The 12,879-nt window shown below is 36.9% G+C and overlaps 1 protein-coding gene across 1 annotated transcript in view; it reads right to left on the bottom strand.

Annotated features, from left to right (window-relative positions):
• Positions 1-12,879, bottom strand: part of CTTNBP2 (cortactin binding protein 2) — an 80,783-nt gene that overhangs the window by 9,638 nt on the left and 58,266 nt on the right. Inside the window, 7 exon segments of the mRNA XM_017817885.1 lie at positions 73-278; positions 3,530-3,708; positions 7,567-7,754; positions 8,025-8,177; positions 11,099-11,198; positions 11,282-11,368; positions 12,469-12,548. Of these exon segments, the coding sequence (XP_017673374.1) occupies positions 73-278; positions 3,530-3,708; positions 7,567-7,754; positions 8,025-8,177; positions 11,099-11,198; positions 11,282-11,368; positions 12,469-12,548 (993 nt within the window).

The raw sequence follows: 12,879 nt of genomic DNA, 5'->3' as shown, positions 1-12,879 counted from the left end.
AAGGAACCAAGCAGTTAAAAGCCCCAGTTCAGCAGTGTACAACTACTTGCTTTTCAGACAGTTCACTGTTACCTGTTCTGGGTAGAGGACAGCCATGCAAAACAGCTTTATTTAGCAAGATACTGAGAGCAGCTTTAACAACAGCCTGTTGCCCTTGGCTAGGGCTTTTTTTGGCTATTGCTTGTCCTGGTAGAGATGTTCTTTTCACAGAGGCTCTGGACAGTATGGCTTCTTGAACTCTGGGAGCTATCACAGCATTCCATAACTTGGACATCCACCTGTAGGCACAAAAACAATCTCTTAACTTCAGAGACAATTCTCAAACCTCAAGATTTTATACTTTGGGTATCAGATTTTGCATTTTTAAGAAGCATGTATATTTTGGACTTTGTATTGCAACCCACTTCAGAGAGGGACTGATTTTATTTAAGGTAAAGTTTATTTGTTTGTTTTGTATTAAACTATTTGATCTAACTTTCTTTAGGTTGCTTTGGTGCTTTAGCAAACTATTTACCTGATGCTTTTCCTCATTCAGATAAAGACTGTGAAACATCCTTTCCACTTCAAGGCTACAAGAAAGAATGTCCCAAAAAGATGCATGCTTATGTATATATATATTAAAAAAAAAGTGCATGGAGAAGTTTCCATGCTTGCAGGTGTTCACTCCTTGCCTATTTGCTGCCAGCATGGGAAAAAGGAGATATTCACTTATGACTGTCCTGCTTCCAGTATTCTTTCACTTCCAAACTCGTTCAGTTTACAAGACATTTCTATCTGTACAGCAGTCGTGCTCTCGCTCTCCTTCTGTTTATCTGATCTGTGGTGAACTGTGTTACCGGGATACTCTGGATTTTCCAGATTATCTGCTTTAGAGACTGGGTGTAATTACAAAAATTTGACTCAAAGGGACATGGTTCTTCTAGGATTTTTGCTTTCTAAGAGAGAAATATTATGATATTTTAGCACAGAAGTGACATATTTGTGTTAGGAAAAAATGTTATTTCTTATAACTTAGAGTTCTCTGGGGATAAAGGTTAGGAATTTCAGACTTAGGGCAGCTCACATCTACAACTGAGACAATCTTTTTTAGATCAAATCCAACTCTTTTTAGTTTTCCTTATACCCTCTTACAGGAGGAAGATGGTACAATTAAGTCAGATGGTTTGTATTAAAGGTCTGTAAGAAATTACAGGCTATCATGCTGCGTTCAGCTTTGCAGAAATCCATTCAGAAAAAGTGAAGGTTAAAATGTTTTACTTAAGTGGACTGTTTTGTTGAATACATTGATACACTGAAGCCCTCTTATTACCCAAAATATGATGATTTTGTTATTGTTGTTTTTTTTTTTCTTTTTAATTTTTTGAAATTAGAATGCATGAATCATTTGATGGATGTATTTTTGGTCAGTTATGAAGCATAAGATTGAGCTTTTATGGTATATAACCATGCTATAAAGTGCTTTTATAAGTTTTATAAAGTTACATTACTTAGAAAAATAATTAGCACAGTTGTTAAGATATGCACACTGGATATGTAAAATGCACACTGGAGATATTGCTTGAAACTTCCTTTGCATAATGGTGTAGGTAGCATTAGATGCAGCTACAGTTTGCTTCTGCTAGCTGAGTTACGCTACCAAAATAAACAAGTGCTTTTATTTTAGCCATAAGGAACTCCCTCCCTCAACTTCTGCCTGTGAAAGCTTTTGACATTTTGCAATATTGCCAGTATAAATGATCAGAAATGAACACTGTGAAGAGAAAACTAATTGAGCCCATTCTAACAGTTAACAACTGATGGGCTGTGCAATGCCCATGCTCCCTCAATAAAATTCAAATCTAGTATTTAAATTCAATTTTAAGTTTGCACTCATCTTGATAAATCCCCCATTCTTGAATATAGCTGATACTTAGGAAAGGTATAGAACAGCCCCGCCTCTGCAAAGTGAAAGTCGTTGCTGTTAGAACATCAACTTTAATTCCCTTTAATTCAAAACCAAGAAAAAACATAGCTAAAAGTTTCCTTATTTATTAACTTTACTCACCAAAACATGTGATGCTACATGAAACACAGCAGGAAACAATTTCCTGTCACGCCTTCTCACTCCCTTCCCTGCTGCTGCTGCTTCCTCTTGCCTCATGCTGACACTGAGCCCAGAACAAACTCAGTTTGTAGATAGCTGTCTACTGCCTCAGTGAATTGGACTGACTCAGTGAAGCTTTAATAAATGCAAAAAGCAGCAGAATAGCACAGTGGAGAGAAGGGGCAAGAGGACAGGAGTGGTTTATTAGATTGAAATAACAGCAATCAGTGAGCTGCTAATTAAAAGCTATTTATTGCTAGTTGGATGATCACACCGTTAGCCATCATGCTGCTAAACTAAAAGTGTCCAGTTCACTGGAGCTATGCTTTTTAATTGTTTATTAGTGGACAAAAACTACATTAAAATGAGGAGTCAGATGGCATATGACTACAATAAAAGACATTCTGGGGTTGTGCTCAAAATAAAGCATTTGTGAAACCAGTCAAAGTTACACTGAGGAGAAATACATGTATAATTAAGTCATCTAAAGAATAGGGGTTTTTTGCCCTCTATTAATGCCAGTGTAGTAAATAAATAAATGATCAAAACATTTCAGAGGACATGATTCAAGAGGGAGACGGGAGATACTTTATTCTTTTTTTATTTCCCAGCACCCATAAAATTTCAAGTCAATGTTATATCCACATTTAGACTTTGATAATTACTCTGAAGATTAGATAATCTGTACTTTTTTTAAAAAAGGAAAGTGAATAAGCAAAATGTATCAAGATCTGCAGACAGAACATGAGATGAGACAACCACTGCACATGTTAAGCAAAGGCCCCTGGAAGAAAGGTCAGGGAGAAAGGTCAGAGAAGGAACAGACGTGGGGTGACTCAGGAGAATACTGTGAAGCCCGGTGAGAAAAGTTATGTCACGTATCCAGAATAGAATATTATTCTTTGAATTCTGCATAAGTTTGAATCTTAATTAGGGACTTATTGCCTTTCTAATATAGCCAAACAACATCTTAGTGTGAAATTAATATAATCTAAAATTCTGTTACTATTTCTTGTATCATTTGCTAGCATTTGCAGTTGGAATGTGAGCAGACGTTTATGCAATTACAGGCTAGAAAAGCCAGAATTTTCCTCATTTTTAAATATTTTCTTATGTTACTGGACATCTAACCATATGTATAACTAAATGTATATATCTGCCTTATTTACTAAGATAATGTATCTGTAAAATTGTATGTATGTTTTAAAATTATACCAGGTATTTAAATGAGTGAGAAATCATTCTCCAAACTTTCTTCATATACAACTTCAAAAGGAGACGCCACCAACTTGTTAGTCTCAGAATTCTTGAATCTTGTAACCTCTGTGTCAGAAAATAACTGAAAGATCACAATAAGACTGACTTCGGGAGAAAACACAACTATTACATTTGTAGTGAGTATCTAGTTGGCACTGAACAGCCTCAAACAGGAAACTGAAATCTTACTTGACTGTTGTTTGGCTGTGCCCTGGCACCACAGGACAAGAGAAGAAATGTTTTGGCCCCATAAGTGCTTCAGGTGCTCCTAGACGTGATAAGCAAGAGTTCAGCTGGTGCCAAACAGCAAGAATCCAGTCTATGATCTTGCACACAGGATCACATGGAGGAGGTACTTTGCCTCTGAACTGCAGAGAGAAAACATGTTTGACATGACATAAGACCAGAGCTGCAAACGCTTTCCTTGAAACCCTGAGGTTTCTGGGGTTTTTAACTCATGTATTGCTATTACAAAAATTAGGAACAGTCAAAAACTGGTCAAATCTTTTTAACGGAGTATATTGAAGTCTTGCTGTATTAAAACTTATTTGCCCAACTACACTTTAAAAGATATCTCCTTATCAATAAATTGACATGCCTTTACTTTCTTGTGGGAAACTGAGACACAAATTTTGGTAGCACTGCTTTTCTAAAATATTTAGGATACCATATCCTATGCAATGCATATGATATAAATAAGGCATAGGAAAGAACATCCAATCACACTGAACAGCAATGTCTGATCCAGATATATGCTCAGTGGATTTCTATATTGATTTTAGATTTAGTAGCAATGAAGGAAAGATGCCTGTTTCTAAGACTTAAATTTTTTAGTATGCCTTGTTACGGGAGAATTATTTAATGCCAGAAAAATCTTCTGTTTCCTCTGACTCTGAATTAGGCTCCATCATTCTAATCCTAGCATTATCCTCTGAAACAGTTTAAATTAAAGGAAGCATCAAAAGACACAGCAGGGATAGTAACTGACAGCACCAAAGCCTGAGCTTCTTAACAGAGTCTACAGGTGAAGTTAATGTAGAGAAACATGTTCCCATATATCCTAATAGTTTCAATTAGGGGGAAAAGAGCTTTTCACCTGAAAACATGAATATTAGGGCACAAACAAATTATCAGAACACAGAGCAAGGATCTTTGAAATAGTCCATTGTTCAAACAGTAAATGTGCTTTTACTTTCCTTTAGATTTTTATACCATACTAATCTTTTTATGTTTAACTTTGGAATCCACTATTTTAAGTCCCATACCAACTGGAATTTGAGTTTGCATATGGCACATGTACGTATTATAAAAAAATGTGCTAGCACACCGAGCATTTCGATATTTAATTAGGGAAGATACAGGAAGACACATGTTTTTTTCTCCATATAGACACCATTTGCATATATGCTTGAGAGAAAATAAACTTAATGAGATTACTACCCAAATTCTGTTCAACTTCAGTCAGAGGTAGAAACCTATTACATTGTCAAATTCTAATCTATGAGACTAAGGAGTTCTTTTAAGCCTAAAAAAGCAGCTTGAAAATGACGTCTGTTACATGATGCTGCAAGTTCTTGTAGCCAAAGCAGTTTAGCAGAATAAGTCTGACCCAGACTGTGACTGTGAGCAAGGCAGAATACCCTTGCTTCTGCTATTGTCTGCGTTGCTGCATTTCTTGGCTCAGCTGAAGACAGTCCTTCTCTCTGATCTTGAATGATCTGTGATCAAAGTGTTTCTGTCTTTTTATGAAGAGGCTTAGATCACTAGATATTCTCCACTGTAGGCTCGAGAATACAGCCTTTCTCCTCATGAGGATAGAGAAGAATTCTGCTACATACTTTTATTGCACTTTTCTCTGGTCTGTACCTCATTCAAACACTACAGTCTATCTGCAAGACATCAGCTAAAACTGACCCCATTCCATGCCTACAAACAATGGCCACCCTCCCCATCCTTGGCAAGGATTGTGGTAACCATTCATACTCTCAACCAGACAACCACTGACAATGATTCCAGCTTACTGTGCCTGTATGGACTCAGAGATAAATAACTATGCACCTGAAAAATGTAATGTAAGAAAAGTAATCTATTAAGAGTTTCATAGATACATTTCACATGATTCTTTTTTTGTATTTTGTATTCCTCTTCTTGTGATTAAAGAATACCTAGGAATGTTTCTAAATTTCCTCATTTTCATAGCTGAAATGTACAGTTAGTACACACTTCCTCTTCAGGATTTCTTTGAATCAGTAAGCTTTTATAGATGAGAACTGTGGCAAAGGGTACAGGAGATGACATCCACAAGGATAACTAAGATACATCCAGCTGAACACTCAGAACTGACAGTAGGTCTGTTGTCCCACAACAGTACTCTTTATTACTGACAGTTTTTTCTATTCATAGAACAATCTCCCCTTTTAAGCCTGTTCAAAACTCTGCTGCCAAGATTATTTTCCTTTGCAGCTGTTTTGATTAAACTCCCCCTCCCTATGTCTAACACTGCCTGACTGTCTGCAATAGCTGCTATCACACTGGAATGTTTTTTTTCCAAATAAGTTTCAAAAGTCCACAATTCTTCTTTTGCCTACATCTTTCTTTTAATTTCCTATCTCCATTTATTTGTTAATGTTAAAAGAGTCTTCCCATTTTTATTCTCTTTTGGACTCTTGTTCCAGATTCAACAGACCTATTGGCTCAAGACAACCTCCATAATGATATATTTTACCCCTCTTTTGATTTGAAAATCATGAAAAGTATTTCTGTTGCTTAAAACTTAGACAAAACACACATATCACTATCTTATTTTAAATATATAGCATAAATTCTTTTAAAAAGGGATTTTACACTTGCTGAACTGATTCTATCATGCTTAGACAGAAGTTGAAAAAAATTACTGAAGGATGTTTCATGCTGTGCGTAAGCAAGTAGCTACAGTATCATTATTTGCAGCCAATCAGTGTGTAGCCATGGCCACACAGCTTCCTATAAAGCCAAGCACAAAACTTACAGATACATAACCTGTATCTTCCCAGAAATTAATGGGTTTCTTTTCCTGAAAAACTTAGTTACCTGTTGAGCTTTTGGCAGGTAGTGGGTTTCTGTGCTTAGGTTTTGGGGCCTACAGGGGTTGCTTCTCTTAGAAGCTGCTAGAAGCTTCCCCTGTCTGGTGGAGCCAATGCCAGCCAGCTCCAGGATGGGCTTCCTGCTGCTGGCCAAGGCCGAGCTCATCAGAAGTGACAGTAACGCCTCTGTGATAACATATTTAAGAATAGAAGGTTGTAGCACAGGTGAAAATTTCCAGCCAGGAAAGAGCAGAGTGAGAACATGTGAACAATAATGCAGACACCAAGGTCAGTGCAGAAGGAGGGGCAGGAGATGCTCCAGGTGCCAGAGCTGAGGCCCCTGCAGCCCGTGGTGCAGCCCATGGTAGAGCAGCTGTGCCCCTGCAGCCCATGGAGGACCATCGGGGTGCAGAGACCCACCTGCAGCCCATGGAGAAGCCCATGCTGGAGCAGGTGGGTGCATGAAGGGGAGGCTGTGACCCTGTGGGAGGCCCAAGATGGAGCAGGGTCCTGCTGGGGACCTGCAGCCTGTGGAGAGGGAAGCCCACGCTGGAGCAGGTTTTTCCTGGGAAGGACTTGTGGCCCCCATGGGGGACCCACATCGGTACAGCTCATTCATGAAGGACTGCACCCCATGGAGGAGTGACCCACAGGACAGCAGTTTGGGAAGAACTGTTGTCCAAGGGATGGACTCACGCCAGAGAGGTCATGGGAGGGACCCCACGGGAGGAGAGGAATGACTCCTCTCCCTGAGCAGCAGCAGAAACAACAACTGACCGTAACCCCCATTCCCCATCCCCCTGCACCGCTGGGGGAGAGGAGGGAGAACATGGAAGGAAGTAGGTGTGGGGGGAAGGTGGTTTTATGATTATTTTACTTCTCTTTTGCTCTGATCCTGTTAGTAATAAATCTAAGTAATATCCCCACTTTCAGTCTGTTTTGACTGTGAAAGTAATCAATAAGTGACCTCTCCCAGCTGTTAACTCATGAATCCTTTGCTGGTTTTTTTTCTCTCCTCTGTCCAGTTGCAGAGGGGAGTGAAAAAGCAGCTTTAGTGGGTATCTGGCATCCAGCCAGAGTCAACCCACTACACGGCATTACCATCATAAATATTTCACAGACCTGGTGATGAGCAAAACTGCTGAAGCTGATTCAAGTCCTTACCTTGTTTATAACTTTTCTCCTTAAAATCTTTTGAAGCAAGCCACGCATTGGTTCCCCATCCCACCGAAGCTGAACCCAACGGAAATGCTGCTGAACCAGCAGGTCAGAGCCATGAAGATGACACTTTGCGATTGTCCCCAGTAAAAAGCAGTTTTCATGAAAGTAAAAAGCACCAGAAACTCCATTTGCTAAAAAGGAACCATAAAACCACTTTACTGAAATACTCAAACTTTTGACATGATTTCATATGAAAGCAAGAAGCAGTGACATAGTTAGGGAAAAAAAAAAACCAAACCCACAAAACACCATAAATTAGCTTTAAAACATGCTATCTGTTAAGAACAACTGTTCACAATAAAATATAAAAACGAACAAATTACATTTTTTCTCCTGTTCCCTGTTTGTCATACAACTGTACTGCAGTAAAAACATTTCTCCATCTCAAGTACTTTAAATACCTCTTTGAATTGTGCAAGGATTTTCCGAACTCCGATTCTCAAGAGCTGTCAGAAAATCTCCTAGTAATTCAGACAAAGAAGCTCTCTCCAGATTTTCTAAAATCACAATGGTTGTCTTGTTTACAGAAGGCTGTTTGACAGGGATCAGACAAGCTGAAATATAAAAATCCCATTAATTTTTACTTAGTAAAATTGACTTTTATTTATGTGTACAGTTTTTACTGTTACTAATGCAACAAAGGATTTTTAAAAGAATTTTTTCCTCTTAACATGTGCACGGAAGCAGACAGACTGTATATGTTCAAAACTAAAAGCATAAAATCAAACAATAAAAAGAACATCATACTGTATATTAAGAAAAAAATTGAAATCTATGATTAAAATAAATTCTTGAAATAGCTATAATGGGATCTTCACAGATCTTCACAGATAGGAAAGATTTCAGCACACTGAAAATAAATACAACAGAAAAGATAGCAAAGACCTCTGAAAACAATTTTTCTTTTGCTGTAATACATCTTAAACTTTTAACATGTACTCTTAATACCATATAGTGATAAAAGGTTTCAGAATAGTCCATGTTTATAAGAAATTTAATCATTCTATGAGATTGCCTATTTGTTTGCTACCATTTTCTCTTCAAAACTTCCTTCAATATCTTTAAGAATCACTCAATCAGAGCTAGTATGAGGCATGAACAGTAGCATCTTAATAGGCACTAAAATAAGGTATATACTTTTTTTTTCACATTTTAGCTATTTTCAATTTTCCTGATTTTAATATGTTATTGCTTAAAGAAGACAGCCTTTGCATGTGTTCCTGTAACACTAAATCCCAGGTGAATACTTCTGTAATATATCTATAAAACAAAACACTCATCTTGAGTATATTGTGCCTTCCATTGTTTCAGAACCTTTTGAAGGTGGTACTAAAAGTGGTCATTAAGGAAACTGACATGTAAAAGGGCAAAACTAACAGCATCTGACTGTATCTGACCACTGCTTTTTATTTGCAGTTTCCTGACTATTACTGCCCTGTTTTACTAGGAGGATACAGCTTGAGAGCAGGGAAGACAGGTACTTCCTCTGTGTCTGATAGATCCATTTAGAGAGAGGAGGAGTGTTCTCTTAGGAGAAGAAATGTAGGAGAACAATGGGGGAAGAAGCAGGCAGAAAAATGAGAGACTCAACCAGAAGCACCATGCTGAAATGCAAGCACAGACAATTAAGAGTATGTTGCTGATACAGAAGCAGCTTTCCTAAGAGGCACTAGCCAGTAAACAAACCAGACTATTAGTGACATTCTTGCCTGCAAGCCAAACACCAAAGCCTGGCTGATTTCTGACTAAATGGTCTCTCCTCCCAGCAATGTGATGGCACTGAAGATGACATGTGGGAATAATCACTGGCATAAGCTATCCTCAGAACTGTGACCAGGATTTCCTTAGAGAAAAACTGCCACAGACTAAAGCTATACCAGGAAGTATGTGAACAAACAGAATAGAGCACTGCATGGCACTGTATGACCTGATGGGATGGCTCTGCTTTTGTTCAAGAGCACAGACATGGTCAGAGGGGATTGTTCAGTTTCTCGCAACCTAGAAAGACAATGAAAGCTACAGGATAAAAGCATACTTGAACAGAAGTCACCACACTGCAACTGCAGAGCAGGCTGAAGACAGCATTCTGTCTCACTGAATTGTAGGTTTTTTCTATTAAGAAGTTAGTAATTCTACAAATAAAATATTTGCTTATGAGATTCAGATTCCTCTTTTTGTTTCTGGTCTGCCCATACGGAGAAGCAAAAAGCTAGGGGCTGATCCTTGCAAAGCTTTGCCTCAAAGGTTCATGATGGTAGCACATGGAGATGCATCCAGGGGTGTTGCATTGGTACAACTAAAATTGGTATAATTTCAAATGCCCAAAGCTCAGCCTCTTTCAAAACAGAAAGTGAAATGTGAAAATCACAGCTTCTAAAACACAGAGTTACTCCAAGCAGTACTGACATTTATCTCAGATACTTTTAATGTGAATGACCATACTTACTGGAGGTAAAAATTAGGAACCTAGAGCTGTAGAAGGTGCCAAAATAAAAAAGTCCAATTTTTTGACTGATAATGAGGTCTTACTACCAAGTTTAGATTCAAACTATATTGCTAATTTTTGTCAACAAAAACCCCCAAGGCCTAAACACTTATAAAACAGAAACAGGAAAAAATAGAAGAAAGATGCAAAGAGGTGAAAGCAGCAACATATTTAAGAACTGTCTGCAAACATCAAAGCTGTATTTGAGCCAAAATTAATATGAACAGCACCGAAGAAAAGGAAGCTTCATATCACTCTTCAGGCTTCTATATTATTACTGTATGCATAATATTATAAATTATATTATATATTACCCCTACATTATATAAGATATATTTTATATTATATTACATATTAGATATGATACACAATATACTATAGTATTAGTAGACGGTTAATACTATGGCAAAATAAAAGAAATCAGTGTTCAAACGCATGAGTATGGGCAAAAGGTAGCACGACCTGCCTTGTGAGAAAGTCCTCCACATAAAATGTTACTTTTCTCTTCACTTTTAGCACTACTCTATTCCTTTTTCTTACAGTCTCCTTGCTACTTCTGACTGACCCACGTGCCCCCATTCTTCTGCTTCCATATGTCATTTGCCCATTTTCACTGTCATTCATCTTTGGTTATTTTTTCCTTTTTTCATTCTCACCAGTTTCACTGCCAGTTTGCACAGGTACAGCCTACTGACTGCTCTGAGAATATTTTATTATGCAGCACCCAAGTATCTGGACTTTGATCTCTATGTAGTTATTCACATCCACTGAGAGAAAACAGTTAATCCTACTACTTTGTCCTGTAGTAATGGGTCAGAATACACACACACGCACACTAACATTTGCCTGTTTGGGTGACAAAATTTTTTTAAACATTAGAACAGCTTCAATAAGGCAACAATAGACCTTTATTTAATATATTTCTTTATTTTGTACCATTAAAAATTTTCCTACAAATTACCAACATCAGTCCTGCTGAAATAACCTTACCACTACTGATGAAGAGTTCTGCAAGCTGCTCCTTGGAGAAACCAGCATCCACTTGAACTTTAACGATCTCACATGCGGATCCCGCAGCCACTTGCTTTTGCTGTGTTGAAAATTTATAGATATGGTGAAATAGTGAAAACTCTGATTTATAGATTAATTTACCTGATATGTTTGTGTAAATACCTTCATGCAGGATGCTATCTGATATGCTATATAATCTTGCAAACTTCCTTCTGGACCATGGAAAATGACATTGCGGTATTGTTCAACCTACAGATAGACAATAAAATATTCTTGAAAATTCAGACTTGGATTATTTATTTTGTTTTTACCTAGATGACACACTCTGTACCTAACAGACAAAATTCTTTGCTTTGCACTACTGGAGTTGATAATCCTTACTATATTAGTTTCAAAGTAGACAATATTTGCATACAATATCTTGGGAATATATTGATAAATTTATATCCTAATTTGTAAAACTACCTATCAAGGTATTTTGTTATAACAAATTTTAAAACTTGAAAAATTCATGTAGGAATAATGAGTTTAGGAATCGCAAATATTTTCTTAATGTGGAATTAAAATATGTATCGGAATGACGTCAAAATCATCAGTGTAATTCACTGCCAACTTAAGGACTTAGACTGAGGACTTTATTTCCAGTAGAAATGGGATCATGTTAACAATATGGTAGAATAAAACATATTTTATTTATCTTAATTGTAAAATTACTTTATCTCTAAAAAGTCAGTAAGGGAATATACTCATATCACTGTGCAATATTGCTGAATACAGCAGAAACCTGAGGCATTACAACTCTTCTAACAACATATACTATCCAAGAACACAGCAAAAAATGTGCAGATTCTAGTCTAATTCGGATTTGATGCAATGTTAAAACAAATGATCTATGAAAGCTAACTCTTCTAATTAACATTATATTTTGAGGTATTAAACAAACTAAGAGTTACAGGAGATATCGATATAAGCTAGTAATAAAATTCATGTTTCAAATCATTCTTATGTGAATGTTATTCTAATTTTTTTTTTCCCCTCAAAAAGTGGAATGAAGGAACTCTGGAAAGCAATAAGATATCATAGAGCTTTTAATATATTTTTTAAACAGTTCAGTTACTCAGATAGCAGCTATTTAAAGAAGAAAGTTAATGGTCTCATGAGACTAAAGTTAAAGGGTAAGATTCAGGGGGAACTTTATTTTAAAATACCAGCTTTCATCCCATTTAATTTTTTTAGAAGTCTTGACGTTCTTTCATGGAGTAAAAGAATGACTTTTTTTTAGTCAACACTATTAGAGAAGTATTTTTATGAACAATTAGCACACTGAAAGAAGTTAGCTTAGTACTGACCAGGCGTAGGTAATTCTGGAGTGTCTGAAGATGGATCATGGATGCATAAGTCACACTATTTAGACAGCCTTCTTGAGGTCCTTAAAACGAGATACACAAATAACTTTTCTAAATCTCTCATGTTTTACATGCGTGTATGACAGATACATATGATTTTCATGCAGTATTCTACAGTAAGCTCGTAAAATTAGAGGCTATGTAAATTAAAATGCTGAATAAATGAAAGGCATTTACCTAGCACCATAGATTCATGGCTATCCATGACATAAGCAATATGGATACTACTAAATAACTGGAAAAGGTAGTAGGACCTTTTATGCAAAAATATGCCAGCATATTTTCTAAATATTGTCAATACTTTCAAATCTAGTTAAAAAATTAATTAGATATGATATTTCTGAGAATCAAGCA

The sequence above is a fragment of the Lepidothrix coronata genome, unplaced genomic scaffold, assembly GCF_001604755.1.
Source record: "Lepidothrix coronata isolate B3197 unplaced genomic scaffold, Lepidothrix_coronata-1.0 Scaffold63, whole genome shotgun sequence".
Lineage (NCBI taxonomy): Eukaryota > Metazoa > Chordata > Aves > Passeriformes > Pipridae > Lepidothrix > Lepidothrix coronata.
The sequence above is the reverse complement of the archived record's forward strand: the minus strand, read 5'-3'. Positions and strand labels throughout refer to the sequence as shown.